The 15,796-nt window shown below is 36.2% G+C and overlaps 1 protein-coding gene across 5 annotated transcripts in view; it reads right to left on the bottom strand.

The window, feature by feature from the left end:
- Positions 1-266: 266 nt before the first annotated feature.
- Positions 267-15,796, bottom strand: part of SCLT1 (sodium channel and clathrin linker 1) — a 43,706-nt gene continuing 28,176 nt past the window's right edge. For 4 of the 5 annotated variants that reach the window (XM_071808061.1, XM_071808062.1, XM_065837671.2 and 1 more), the window contains 5 exons: positions 15,319-15,511; positions 13,745-13,941; positions 4,411-4,489; positions 3,267-3,362; positions 267-548 (listed from right to left, as the gene is read on the bottom strand). In XM_071808061.1, coding sequence (XP_071664162.1) covers positions 486-548; positions 3,267-3,362; positions 4,411-4,489; positions 13,745-13,941; positions 15,319-15,511 — 628 coding nt within the window. In that variant the 3' untranslated portion in view covers positions 267-485. Of the gene's footprint in view, positions 549-3,266; positions 3,363-4,410; positions 4,490-11,283; positions 11,541-13,744; positions 13,942-15,318; positions 15,512-15,796 lie in introns of those variants that run through there. The other variant, XM_071808063.1, reaches the window with a different exon arrangement.

Here is a 15,796-nt window from a genome sequence, read left to right as displayed (position 1 = left end):
CGCAATGGAAGCATTTCACAATTGTAATGCCTACCATAAAAACAACAACTATTCAACATTCACGATGTAATTAGTGTCTGAGTGCATCTCATAAAAGTTCCCAAGTCACTGCACTACAAAGAAAAGTTAAAGGTATCAACTGTATGGGAGCAGAGCTGTTCATGAATTTCAATATAATAGTATCTGATCCCTGTGCACAATCCTGTCATAGTCGGAGCTGCTGATTTTTAGACCAAAAAAGAGACTTAATATGCCACAGCACTGTATCAGATTGTTTTCATTTTCTACATTAAAGAACTTTATTAACATTTTGCAGTTGTCTTACAATCTTTACTATGCATACAGCTACAGTAGCTACCCCCCTTCTTACCTGAATAAAACAGAAAATATTTTATCTAAGCTATGCATTTAATTTTAATGCTCCAATATGAAGCTTCTCCAGAAATCTTCTTAACCCCAACATGGTATGAATGAACAATATTCATTCAAATATTTTCCAGATCCCTCAGGAGAGCAGGTTTTCTCTTCTGTGTTGTTATCAGGCTGAGCTGTAATTAAAACCAGATAGTTTCTTATAAAATGTTTTGTAAGATCAAAATATCATTAGAACTTCAACATGGAAGGTGTCACGAAGGAGAGGGAACAAGCACAGGTAAGTGGGAATTTGGGGTAAACAGGAGTATTTACAATGACCTCTATAGATGACTACTGCTTTTGTCTTGTTTCAGATGCCAAAGAATTCAAGATGATGAAAGATTAAGTAGCAGGAGTGCATTTTAAAGACATTTACATAGCATACACACATTTTAAATCCCTACAATCATTATCCTGTATTTTTTGTTTCTTACTGAATTACTATTATTTAATAATAAGCTGAAATTTATAGTCATTGAACAAAAAAGGTACTTTCTAGACTCCCTAATAGTCCAGCTCTAGCCTTTATTGGATTTAATTTTACAAGTAAGCTGGATAATGTAATGCGGCTAGCCTAGTCAGAAAGCAGCCCTCAACCTACAGATTCAGAATACAGGGAAGAGCTACCATGCTGAATGTGAGGAAGCACACCTGAACATTCAGTCTCCTGAGACCTAGAAGAGAATAAACACATTTCTTCAGATTCAGAAGAGTGGACAGTCTTGTAGCAGTACTGCTGGAGGCTCCTTTTTCCAGGCTTTAGTGGGAACAGTGCTGGTACGTTGTGGGGGGAATGAGGGATGTGTGGGGAAGGGGCTTAGCACAGAAGTCCTTACGTGCCTACAAAGAAGCCATGCCCAACAGCTGGCAGCAGTGACATCTGCCAAGCTGGAGAGGGCAAGGCAGTTGTAAAGTGGCAATAAGATCTGGACAACTATTTAGCTGCTAAACATTAAATCTCTGTTACCCTTCAGAGAGAGACTGGTGAGGAACAGTTGATTATCCCTGTTTTCAGAACAGCAAGACCTCTTCCTATATGGGCAATGAGGCTAGGAATTTACTCTCTTGAAAACTGATGTGACCACATTTTTTAAAGGAAGATACCACCTCAGAAGCATTAGAGCTCAACAAATCGATATAACAGGAGGTAAAAAAAATAATAAAAATAAAATTGCTCTGTCAGAGCAAATCTTTACCAGCTGGGTAGACCCTGTCATGATACAGCATTTAGAGCCAGGAAACACAGCTTATGCTATGGTAGCTTGACAGCTATGCCCATTTATTCACTGCTGTTGGAGAAAAATGCCAATAGTCCTAATTGGACAATTTAGATCAACCAAACATTTCCTCTCGGCAACTCACATGGGATCACCCACATTAAAAAGCTATCATTTGCAGCTGCGTTTCCTAAATCACTGTAAAAAATGAGGAGGCAGAAAGACCACCTTTACTTAATAGGAGACCAACCTGAGTATCAAATTGCTTGGCAAATATGTGAACCCAATGTATAAGTCCCCCATGGGATTTGCTTCAAGATGTATAGCTTGAATAATGTGGAAAAAAAGAACACTGGACGGAAAAAACACCCTACTGTCCAGCAGAAAAAATACAGAATTATAGGCAGCACAAGGTTTAGACAATTAAAGCCTAAATTTTCTCTCTCTGAAGAGAAGAAAACCCTAATATCCCTAATGTCTAGAAATATTGAAGAATACTGCTCGAAGTTGGAACTGAGTTGTAAGAGAACTGGAAAAAAGAAGGCAGCAGCAATTTGGCTCGTTAAGTGATCACAATGGTGCACAAGGAGGTTGTAGGTACGTAAATGGCTCTATTAGACGCAACCCATCTGAAGGTCTCAGAATCACTGAAATGTGTACTAGACGTGTTCACTATGCTAGTGAGATATGTCCACCATCTCTTCCTTCCCCCTTCCCATGGCCAGGAAAAAAACAAGTATTTCTTCTTCTGTCTGCACAGTTTTCAGTATTTTTGACATTACACGACTTTCTGCGTCTGTTACAAGTAACTGGTGTTACCTGTAGCGGGGAGTACTTCTCCAACAGTCTTTGGTGACACAGCTGCTAGAGGCTATTAATAAAATGCAAGCGGACAGACAAGGAATTAGCAACTTCGGGAGTTCACATGACATAGGAGAAGGGACTCAAGGTTGCAATTTTATGAACACTGCACAGGTCCATGCAATCAATTGTGTCCTGCAACTGCTGCACACCATTTCCCCACACTCTCTGTGCAGCCACACAATGAACTGGACCAGGGAATGAACTTGGCTGAAAAAACTACAAACAGAATTGCCACCGAACAGCAGTGCTGCCTAACCATTTTGATACATGCAGGTCTCTAGCCATCAACTCACTATATGCTCTGTTGCAAATAAGATGCCCTGGGAGACAGGTGTAGGAATTGGCACATTTGCTCTTTATCCCATGAAGCCATTGTTTGTGAGTGCTGCAGTAGGTTACACCAAGCTAAAAAGGTCTGTTTTCATGTAAAAGGAGCCACAGTTATTTAGGGAGGGTTTTTTTTTTTGTCTTTGTTAACTTGCTGTCATTTCAGAGTTCGGAAATGATCATACACCTTCATTTTGAACCACACAAGTTTAATTCGCATCAAGTTTTTCCATAAACATGTCTGTAGAGTCACTTAAGCATCCTGTCAGAAGGCCACATTTAATTGAATATGCATCAGTCTTGTGACGATGCACCCAAAATACAAGCTTGTTGGTCATATTAGTAATACTGCACATAAATTATCACCTCTGCCTTAGGAATGATACAAAGTGAATATTTTTGTAAAAATGCACTTAGATATCACTTTTTTGGTTAGTTTTGTACCTTTTGAGATGCTGTAGCTGCCCTCTGTTCGGCCTGGCTTAGTTGCCTTTGAAGCCTATTGATGCACTGTCGATATTCCATCATTAATTTTTCATCCTGTGTAAATGAAATACCTCATTAGAAATGCAAAGTTCTTTGTACTGAATGCATGCATACTGTAGTGAAAAACTTTAAAACAAGAGGAACTTAAGGAGCAGAACAGTTTACCACTTACAATAAGACTGAAGACATACTGCTGACACATTTATAGAGAATTTCCAGCTCAACTATGGCACTACACGAATTTTCCAATCAGAGTAATCTGCAGAGGAAGTTTTACTCATTTCACCATCTTAAAGATGCACGAAAGCTCACATGTAATTTAATTTACACAATCTCACAATGTAAATGTTTTAGCTATACTCAAAAGAATTATACTAGATAATACGAATGACATGATACTCTTGCTACAGGTTTCTTCTGTTCTCTTCATCAAATGGTATGTGTAAAGTCTTTCTTAACTGTCCTTTACTTACAGAAATCCATTCTCACATCAGCCCCATTTTTCTCCTCTAAATGATGAGCATGACAAAAAACAACATAAAAGGATGTATCCTAAAGTGGATATTATCCCAGACTTATGAGGCTGACAGGACAGCTTCTAAAGAAGCCATTAATTATTGGACAATGCACATTCCAAAACAACCCTGCCCTTAATCTTTAATGGATAATGCTTTTATCTATATGCACATATGCACATACAGTATAAGTACGTATAGTATGCAGAGAATTTCATCTCTCTGCATGTGCTACAGTTACCCATAATGCAATGCCTCCTCCTTTTTAGAGGTACATATGCTTACACAGGCATAAATGACTCCAGAAACATTTCCTGAATCGTCTAAAATTGGTAGATTAGTAACTTTGAAAGCTGATATCTCTTTTACCTGTTTGTGTAATTTGACAGTAAAGTTAATTTGTCTTCCTGTCATTTGAACGTGTCGGTCAGGAGAAACAGTGGGGTTTTCTAGCTATGACTACTTCTGTCAAACATGCTTAATTTTTTCTAAATCACCAACATAACTCATCTAAATAGGTTTCTGTTAAGATCTTAGTGTGCATGCATCAGGTGGTAACTGAAAGTAGTTGTCAGTCATTATCTTACCTCAGTTGCCTTTTCATTTGCCATTTCCAGCTGACAAAAAAGCTCCTGACTGCGAAGTTTTTGTTGACTCAGCTCTCCTCTATTAATCAGAAGAAAAAATGCTGATTAACACACAGTGGTACATCAGTTGGTAGAATATAATTTCATAGATACTTTCTTGCATTGTAGGGGCTTATGGTGTAGTTTTAATTGCAGTGCTGCTCTCAAAACGTTAAAAGCACTACACAGCACTTCTTCATGATGTATATTCAAAGCTATAATGGCAGAGAAATGAGATGTATTTGTTTGAATCGAGAGAACTTTGTCAAGAACATTTGACATTTTGCAGGTTCTGTTTATGGAATCTCATTTTATAGGCATGTTATCAAATACGCTACAAACATAAGCTGCATTTGCATAGTGCATTCAGCTTTTCGATTAACACTAACTAGTGTCCCATAGCCAAATTTCCATGTGGACATTTTTGAAGGTGCTTTGAAGTAACTAGAACTAAACTATCCTATACTTGTGAGACAGAACAGTGTAACGCATCATGAGGAAAAGGAAAATGTCACCTTCTTTGAAGTGTTCTTTTATATTGAATCAGTTTTAGTGATCCTAAATTTGTATAGTATTGAAAGACAAAATATCTGGGCCATGGTAGACATCTTTTGAGTTGGTACTCAAAGGAAACAGCTCTTGCCTTCTGTAATCACAAGCAGTGAAGAAGAGGAATGACCAAAGATCAAAAAAACCTCTGAACTTCAGTAATTCTAGTCAGAAGCAGATGCAAAAAAGAACTAGCTGCTCTAAACTTTGACCAGTCTCTGTTCCACTAGCAACAGCTGTCACAAAAAATGGGGTGATGAGGTTCAAACATCTTTGTGAAGAAAAATTTCCAAATCTATTCTGACTTCCTTTTCCTTTCCCAACTTGCAAGTATGCTGAAATGCAATCACCTTCATGAATATGTAGCTCATTGCAATGCCCAGAATGGTGATACCTACCCCATAGTGCTCAGCCTAGGGCTGAAACGACACATACTGTAAAGGAAGCTAAAGCCTGGATTAAAATTGCAGGATCAATATAGTATGTTAATACTTAAAATTAGTATTGCAATTTGTCTTCTGTAATCAATATCAAACATCAAGATGAATTTTCAATATGGGAGTCCAAATGAACAGCTGTTTTGTGAAAGTTCAGTTTTTAGAGACCAAACGAGAAATTTTATGCAATTCCTGTTGTATCTATTCATAGATACCTTTTCAAAATAAACTCCCTAGAAAACTATTCAAACATTACTCCTTACAGTGTCTAGGCTGCTTATGTTCAAGTGTAACTATGCTAGTAAAAAAGGCTTTGAAAATAAGGAAATTCTTACGTCATGACAAACCATCTTCACCATTACATCATCTTAGAAGACTATCCAAATAGTTTAATTTTCTAAATTAAAAATTCTTAGTTAGTGAAAACAATCTGTCTCCTATAATTGACCTGAGGTGTGGCATTGGCATTCTTAGCAGCACAGCCCATAAACAGAGTTTACAGGCTCATGTACAGCTGTGTATCAAGAAGTTATTTTTATAATTACATCACACTGAATATGTATTTAAAGAAAACAGTTTAACCTTGTAAGCATAAGGAAAAATGATGGCTATTGAGCTAGACAGGTGGTTCACTCTGGTTGTTAACCCTCCCCTAAACACACATTAAGAGATTTTAATGTTAAACTGAACAATAACCCCAACTGCTGAATAATCAGATCAGTCCCTAGTCCATATTGTCCTTGTTAAGTGAGGAGGAAACAAAAGGTGAGCTTTCAGTATTTTGGCAGACGGGTGATAAATCCGCCAGCTGTAGCAAGTACATTCTGTAAAGCTCTCATATGACAAATATAGCACGTGCCAGCTGTTTTTGCAGTTGAATTACACTATAATATGCTTCAGTTACTCTTAGTAATTATGGATTTTGTATACTGCCGGTACCTGCAGCTGTCTCTCATCCTGTTGATTTTTTTCTTTAACGAACATCTTAAAATAAGCAGCTATGGCTGCCAAACACTACAGAAGTGCAGCCAAGAATAATGTTTTAGAAATCAAGGAAACTTGATCTCAAGATGCTGTGTGATTCCCACAATGCACTGTATGGGACGCAGGGAGGAGAAGGCAGTCCTGGCCAACGCTTCATACAAACGCACCCACAAAAGTCATTCTTCAGAGGCAGATTCTCTTCCATTACAGAAAAGACAAAACTGAGAACTCCCCAAATCAGACATGGCTACCCTTGAGTCAGGGACTCCAACTATGACACAGAAATGTTTCAGAAGCGGAAACTGGAACAGCCACCTGAAATAGCTGCAATCAGGTGAGAACAATGTTATGACTTAAGCAAAGTATACACATTTAAAACCAATATGGCAAGGATTCCCTTTTAATAAGTACTGACAATTATAATTCAAGTGAATATTAAAGAAATGAAGCCATTCAATATAAGTTGCTCAAATCTATTTGGTTTATGTTACAAAAAATGTATGGGACTTTTTTTCCCTAAAAGTTATACCATACTACTAGGCAATAGCGGCTGATGGTGAAGATTATTCATTTACAAATTTGTTCATACATGTATTAGTATTAAATTTTATTACATTTTAAAATCAGTTTTTTAAAGCTACACTAATGCATTGTTACATGAAAGTAATTTCTGAAGTACTTATCCTCTTTTTCATTTAAGCCAACATTTACAAATTGTTTCATATACTGTTTCTTTTTTAGATTCAGTTTATATCTCTAAAAAGAGGACAGACTTACCTGTTACTACCCCTACTCAGGCTTAAGTGTATGTTAACTGAGCAATCATCCACATGTCTAACAGACCCAAGTAATATTCATAGCAAAGCAAAAAGAATTGTCAAATTCCTGTAAAGTTTTCAGGTTACAAGACCTATTTTTTTCTCATCTGCAGTTTTCAAGATCTACTCCATTGAACAGCATTCTACAGATAATTCAGTCATTTGATTGAATATGACACTTCTCATATCAATGTGAATCTTGTTTCAATCCCTGGTCCAACCAGAATCATGTTCAACAAAAACGTGCTCTTTGTGTTGGCCACTGGTGAGGAGCCTGGTAAGTGCTTATGTATATCTGCCAAATTCCCTCTCAATTTACCCCAATTCTTTTATTAGTTCTTAAGATTAAAACATAAAAATCTATGAAAAATACTAATACGCCAGTTAAAGGGATTAACCATCTATTGCTATTTGTATTATGACCTCTTTTTTTACTTGTTTAACCTAGTTAATATAAGTACAGACCAGTCAAGGTGGACTTTACAGAATGAATTATCTGCCTTATTTTTTAAACCTGCATACAGTCTTTCACTTACTTTTTATTTTGGTAAATATTGGTAGGTCTGATTATCCTGGTTTTGCTTACATTCTGTTGTCAGAACTTTCTCTCTCTCCCCTTCTCAACATATCCTGTATTCTCTTGTTCCTGAAGTTTCTTTCCTTCCAATTTACAAATTTCCTAACTATTCCTTTGGTATTTCTGATTTCTATTTCTATCTCTGCTGTCATTTATTTTTCTCAGTTTAAGTCTGAAGAACTATAGAGCTTTATACACAATGCTGTAAGGTAATAAGAACAGTCCCAGTCTCTTCCCCCACACTATGGCTATAGAAACCGCTTTTCTAGATTATACTACTACAGTGAAAGCAAGAGCCTGTAAAAGTATGTGTATATATTCCCCACTTCTTTTGAAAGTAAATTCTTTCAAATGAAGAGAAGAAATGAAAAAGAAGCTGGAAGCACTTGATACTGTTACTTTACTACAGCTGTCAAGGGCAGATCATGTAAATCCCTTGCAGTTTTGGGACATTCAAACTGACAGTGATCTCAGAGCTTACAAGTTTACAATTGGAAGCTCTACACCCTGTAGATCAGCAACAACAACATCGGTAGCTTCTATTTCTTATCAAATTCCACACACATTTGTGGAGAAGTGATACTGAAGACCAAAATGCCTTTTTAAACATATACCTAATTTTGATTTGGTTAGATTACTTAGAGTTCCAGATATAGGGGGATAAAAATACCAAATAGAAACTCATGTCAGTTACTGAATTACTGAACATACAATAGTTAAATTATTCATCAAGACTTAAAAGATCTTTTTGGGTTATGAAAAAAACCTACCTTTAGAAATAAGTTTGCTAGTTTTATAGAATTTCTATACTTCTCTCCTTACTATTTTCCATTTAAGCCCCTTTCACACTAGTAGTAATGAGTTGTTAGTCATGCTGCCAAGAGCAAGGTTTTTATTTGGAACAATGACCTATGTTGCAAGAAGCACTGACCTTCTTAGTCACCTTCAAGATTGACATTTGGCACAAGTGCACTGAAGCAAAACTGGTTCTTTGCCCTCTTGCAATGTGAAGGTGAGGTCTACTACCAATAAATCATTCTAAAAGCGTAGAGCATCTTAAGATGCTTCAAAGGAAGAAAACACATTTTTTCAAGTGAAGACTAATGCATTCTTATGAAGAAAATGGTGGGATTTAGTCTACAAGTATTCAATGCATTACCTACTGTTTCAACACTGGTTTTTAATTTCAAGTTCAGTTTTACAGGCAACGATTACATGTTTAACTTGAGCTGAGACCCAAATGTCCAAGAAAGCACAGAATAATTTTCAGTGAAGCCTGAAAGTATCAACTTATTTATCAACATTTTTACCTACAAGTTTGTCACTGATCTACTAGATTCTTGTATGATTTAAAAAAAACCTTCACTCTGCTCTACTGTTAGATGTTGCAAAATTTACTTTTCCTTCTTATTTTTCTGAAATTACAAATCACCCAATAAAAATGTTTGCTGATGGCGCTTTAATTCTTAAAAGTATTTTTGTAATGCTGCCTTTATGCCCACGTATTACACTTCACAAACAGAACACTGCAGACTGAGAAGATGACAAACGAGCAGCACAGAATATGGAAAAGTTAACAGCTGCTGCTGGGAAGTTAGTCAGGAAGCCAAGATGTTTCAGACACCTTCACATGGAAAATGAAAGTAATGAGGAGAGAACTGAAAACCAGCAACAGATCATGAATCTAAGACCAAGCAATGGGAAACACCTACACTAACAAATGGGACACTGACTCAATGAGAGCTGCACTAACAGTAAACTTCTGGTGAAATGCAATATAAACTACCTCCCCCGAATACATGCATATGACTTCCCAAGAAAGTTTATAACCTCCTGAAAAACATTCACCTGTAAAGAACATTATTATGCTGTAGAAGTAATAATTCTTAATAAAAAATAAATTCTGCTATATGTCACCAACGCAATCTCTGTATTTGCTCATATATTTACATGAATCCAATATATCAAACAGTAACTTCATGAAGTGTAAAGGAATGTCTCAGACTTTCCTCAAAATACACTAAATAACCATGATATGCTGCTAAACTTGGAAAACTCTCAATTTAAGTCTGAAAATGGTATGCTGCTATCTGCATCTAAGTTCATAGCCCTGCTGCCCAGTCAAGACAAGATGATGTTTCTAACAAAGATATTAATTTTTCCTTATAAGCTCACAGCTTAACTAATCCTCTCAAAATGACATAAACTTAAAAATCCATGTAAATAGGAAAGTTAGGTCAACATCGGCCTTTCACTTGGACCCTGCTATAAGGCTTGGCAATACAATTTGCTGCATTAGCCTCAAGAGGACTTTCAAACATAACCTTTAATTCAATAGATCCTCTTTACTTAGTATCAGTCTATTATTTAGTGGCCTTGCTGGTAATTCCTATGATAGATGCATTTGCGGCAAAATTATTTTGCTTTTTAAGTAAATCAGCAGCTTTATTTTCTATGACAACAAAATAAGAACTGATTTGCCATTCTATACTTGCATGCAAACCAGTTACTCAAAATGTTATTCTGATAGGATTAAAATATGATAATTATTAATTTATAATAGGAGCAAGGACTCTGAATAACTACTACCGCATAACAGCTAATTTTCACACCAACTGTGTTCTGCACTATATAGCTGGTAAAGCATAGAACATGAAAAATAAACTGGTTTTAAATGTTCTAGATAATACTTATAGGTTCTGTTACAGCTATTTGTCACCATAATATCAGAGCATCACTGCACAGATGTAATTACGAAACTCCTTACGTCAGTTTAAAGTACAACCTTCTAGCAGAGAACAAACTTGCTTTTATTGCCAGTCTGCTTGTTTATGTGGCAAGTATTACCCCATAAAAACTTCTGCTTCTAGCTTATGCAGTACAAAAAAGCATCACCTATTAAATCCTCTTTAAAAGTAACTGACTTTGCTTTTAGACTTGCACCAAAATGTCTACTGAAGTGACAGAAAATCATGGACTTAGTGTACACTTACAGTTTTGAATATAAGATTAATGTTTTTGTCTCTTCTGCTCATCAGGCAGTATTCTTTAATGCAGGGTGTTGGATTGTTGCAGGAGTTTTCCAGATGATGCCACATAGGCAGTCTCTCACATAAATAGGGACTTTTTCAAAATTTACTAGCTACTTTTTCACGCAGATTCACAAAACAGACTTCCTCTGACATCTGATATATTTTCTATGTCAGCATTTTGCTGCAGATAAAGAAGGTCTAAAGCTTTTGGTCCACCACAACAACATTTTAACACTGAACATTAAAGCTTTATGAACAAAAGCAGATGTTTCACAGATAATTTTAATTGTTTTGGAAGTCTGCAATTCTTCCCTTTTAATTGGAAGGTGCTGAATCAAATTCAGGATCTAGTTATGAACCCAGATACTCAGCTGTGAGAGGTTTTGTAGTTTCATTTACAGAAAATAAACTACAAAGTTAACAGTTTAAGTTTACCTTGGCCCGAAACATAATTTTTTTTTCCTTTAGTTACTGCATTTACAAAAGATGTCAAAAAAGCATTAGTAAGACCCACCTAATTGCAGTGAAGCAATAGCACTAGAACTGTCAGTGAACAAGCGCAGCTCCCGGTGTCTCACAGACACGCTGAATAAAATCTGATGGCTTCTGAAAGAGACTTTTTGCCTTTTTAAAGAACTCTTTAGTACTTCTGAGAAATGCAGTATATTTGAAGGCAAAATAAGTCAGCCCACATCTGGACAGATAAGGTAAAAAGGCCAAAACTGTTTGGTTAGGAGATGTGACAATGACCAGAGTGATTATATAGTACTTGATTTTCTAGAAAAATGGGCAAAAATATTATCTCAGTTTGCATCTGAAAAATTTAAACTGAACTTGTTATCATAGGTAACAATTCACTACTACTACAGAGTGTTCTAAACACCATGAAAAAGAAGACTTGAAAAAAAATGAAAGGCTTTCTAGGCTGATCAGTGAAGCTGCTAGTAAAACAGAAAGGTCATCAATAAATGTTTTAGCATTCTTGTATTTGAAGCAGGATGAAACTCATAAGCATTCCTCTATTTGGACAGTCTGTAAAACTAGTCAGACACCGTCACTTTCAAGAGAAATGAAATTAGTTTCAAAGGGAAGAACTCCTACATCTGAGACTGCTACTTCTGAAGTGCACTGGAGGTCGAATTCAAATTCTTCTCTAAAAACGCTGGAAAACCAAAGCTAGAGTATTGGTAGACTTGTCATACGTGCGTTCTAATTCCAGTCACACCATAGGCATTGAACAACTAAGAAGTGTCAAGCTATGCTTAAAAAGCTGTGATGCAAAAAACTGCACAGAACATTGGAAACATTATGGTTGGAGCTGAGAATGCATAAGCCATTATAATAAAACCTGAAAAATTCAAAGATCACTCCAAAGGAAAGAAAAGCTAGAATTCACAGGTTTCCAGTTTTAACAGGGCAAAAACTTTGCTTCCTTGTTAAATGACAGCAAGGAGCTTGTAAAAATCAGCCCAAGTACTATACTTGGTTCAAGTGACTAAAGGGTCATTTCAAATTTCTCAAATTAACGGAGCTGCATACTCCAAATTTTTCTTCTAAAAACCACTGAATGCACTTCCCTAAAAGACAATGACACATGGAACATTATTATATTCTCCTCTAACCATTTTCATTTTAAAGAAATGAGACTCATGAAATCAGGCTTCCTAGTTTAGAAGTTGCTGTGTACCTGTCTGACAGTCTCCTCCAATGTTCAACCCATTTTGGAGAGGAAGAGATCTTGAGGACATACATTTCTTAGAAGTTCCATAAAAATATCAGGCTAATTTAATCTCTAATTTATAGGCTATTTGACCTGACTGACAGAGATTCCTGAGCTTAAAAATCAAATAAAGCGTGAGGTAAACACATATCTCTACCTCTGTTAAGAGACAGGCTGTTTAAAACTTTGCATCCTGTAAGCACCAACTATCTGGCCAACCAGAGTGAATGAGTGAGTGTAGCCACAGTTTGGCTGCTGCTTGCCAGCCAAAGACGACCTGTGTGGAAGCTGAGTTGGAGGAATTAAAAATACCCATTTTTAATGGATATTAACATAGAACTACCTGTAGTAGTATGCATTTAAAACAAGGTTAAGTTTGTAGAATTTATTTCAAACGTAACTTGCAAATGGCTAATTTCTCATTGGGAGGTTTCCTTCTCATTCCCTCATTTCCAGTAACTCCACTGTCCTCTCTAAACCATTTGATGTCTCTCTGAACACAGGCTCACAGGCTCCATCCCAGCATCTAGGAATGGTGTGTAATCTCTATCGGTTTGGTGATATGCCCTTGTTGTTATGCCCTTTCAAAACTGAAAATACTCCTATATTCTGTGCCGGGAATAAGTTACCAGGCAACCAGTAGGAATTAAGAGAAAAATAGAGTTTATATCATATTTTTCCTTAAGGCAATCACACAACTCATTTGTATCCACATTTATGACAGCAACTGCTCCAAAAAGAGCATTAGATGCATGTCCCAATAGGTTTTTGCAGCTTGTTTTGGAAGTCTGGAGATTCACTCCACAACTGATTTTATGGTGACTGTTCTGAACAGCTATAAATATAGGAGTTCTCATAATCCAAAGCTAAAATTCTCTAAATTGAGCATGTTGTATCTTGAAAGAGAAAATTAAAAATAATTCCTTCAATTTATTTCTTGTCATTACAAAATGCACACACGTTAATAAGATGCAAAATTTTTCCTTCAGTGCTTAGCTGCTAACTTCATAAAGAGCATCAGACGTTCTCTTAGAACATTCTTTCTTGTTTTGCTGCAAGCACGTCATCTAGTCCGGATGGTTTGCTCTTCATGGTTTTCACCACAGGTCTCCTGCCATACACCAAACAGTAACTACAACTGTTCACAGCTTCCAGAAGAGGAACTAAACTGCACTTACTTTAGCTTAGTGATCCTGGCTTCTGTAGTTTCAGTAAGACTTTTTGTTTCTTCTTTCCACCGAATTGTTGCTTTTTGCTGAGCTAGTAACAGACGTCTTAGTTCAGCAGTAGATTTGTGACTGGTGTCTTCCATTTCCTTAAGTTGAGCTTCATATCCACTTTCTTTCAGAGCATACTCATGCTCCATTGTGCTTATCTAGAGAAAGTACAAATAGGGTACAATTGAGTCTCTCATTTGTTACTTTTTCTTTTTTACAACATCTGAGTTAAATTTATAATCATTTGTTGAAAGCATGTAACATACAATAATTAAACTTGTAATTATATGCTCAAATAGATACATGTTCCCAGAGCCAATTTAAGCAAATAGACCAACTGACAATAAAGGATAATGAGCTCTGTATGCTTATGTTAGTAAATAATCTTTATCCTTCTCCCTTGTGTTTTCTCCACAGAAACACGTTCTTTCTTTTTCATCCAGTTAAATGCATTAGGAATTTCTTAACTGCATCTAAAATCCTTTGTACATCAGAGGAAAATGAAAGCAAGCAATGCATATTATCTGTGACTACAATGGAAGCCTGTCTGATTAAAAATGAGATAGACAAAAGATCTGGTATATATATTTTTCAAGACTCTGATCCTTTGCTGTTAAATTACGTTTGACCAAAGGGTTCTGGAGTTGGAACTAGATTTCCTGTTTAATTTCACTGCTTCCTTTATCTTAAAGTGCAAAGTGGTAACTGGAGTTGAGATGGTTCCCATTCAGAATTTGTAAAATTGTTCACTGAAGTCACTTTCATTGCTGTGGATTCTTAGATCCCTTTTCAATACCTCTATATACCTGGAGTTAAGAGCAAAACGGAAAGTACCAGTTTTCTCTGTTTAGAAAGCACATCAAGGATCAAAGTTGTTACTCCCTTCAGAAGCCAAAGGTACCATGAATCTGCTGAGGTTACTATTAGAGTCATTATCCCACCTGCAGTCTGTTCAGCTGCATTTAACAGAACACATTCAAAAAGAACATCCATCTTTCAGCTAATTATCTTGGTTGTAACTACTTGTCTAGAAATATATTCTTTGTACAGAAAATACAGAACCAGTGTTCAATAACCATACTATTAAATTATGTATTAGTTACACACTGCTCTGACAACGTGGTGGACTAACAAGTAGACAACACTCTGGACTGAAAGTCACACAGGGATTCCTAACACATTAAAGACAGTAGATAAATGAAGACCTGAGATTGGAATAAGTGAAGGAAAGGAAGCTTGAAGGAAAATATGTTATTATTTGATCTTTTTAGCTCATAAAAACCAAAGAACATTTGGGATCTTCTTAGTGAGCATAAATTCAGAAATTATAATACAATTTAATTAGCAGAGATTGAGGTACTCAAGAAATTCTGATGACACACAATGCTACAACAAAATTATTTTTAAGCAGAAACCATGAAGCATAATTAAAACTTCCATCTTTAATTCAAACTTCTGATTATTTTCTCTTAGAAATGCTGCCTTACTAAGCAAATGTGAGTCTTACATTTAAAAAAATAACATATAAAGTATACCTTTATTTTAGCATTTCGTTGAGCCTCTGATGCCAGTTTTCTCAAGCCATCCATTTCTCTTTGCAGTTGCTCATTCTCTTGCTGAAGTTTTAGCCTGTCTTCACTGATGAAGACACTCTTTTCTCTTTCTGAAGCCAGAGTGCTTTCCAATCTAGAGACAATTTCCTGGGAACGAGATTTCTCTTCCTCATAGCTGAAAGAGAAGAAAAGTCTTGTTGCAACTCAAGAGTTGAACAACTCCAAAACTAAAGAAAAAACATATATTGGGTCAGATCTTGGGGTTGACCCCGTACAGCTGTTCCCCTGTTTCTTCCTCCAAGTTTGTATCAGCTCAGCACATTTTATGGGCTTGACAGCTAAAACTATACACAAGTCAGCAAAGAATTTTATCAAGATGAGGGAATTCATAATGACAATCTAATACTGCAGGAAGTTCAGGAAAACGACCACGTGAAACAGAAGAGTTTTATTTTAATAA

Source organism: Patagioenas fasciata, chromosome 4, assembly GCF_037038585.1.
Source record: "Patagioenas fasciata isolate bPatFas1 chromosome 4, bPatFas1.hap1, whole genome shotgun sequence".
NCBI classification, from domain to species: Eukaryota; Metazoa; Chordata; class Aves; order Columbiformes; family Columbidae; genus Patagioenas; species Patagioenas fasciata.
The sequence above is the reverse complement of the archived record's forward strand: the minus strand, read 5'-3'. Positions and strand labels throughout refer to the sequence as shown.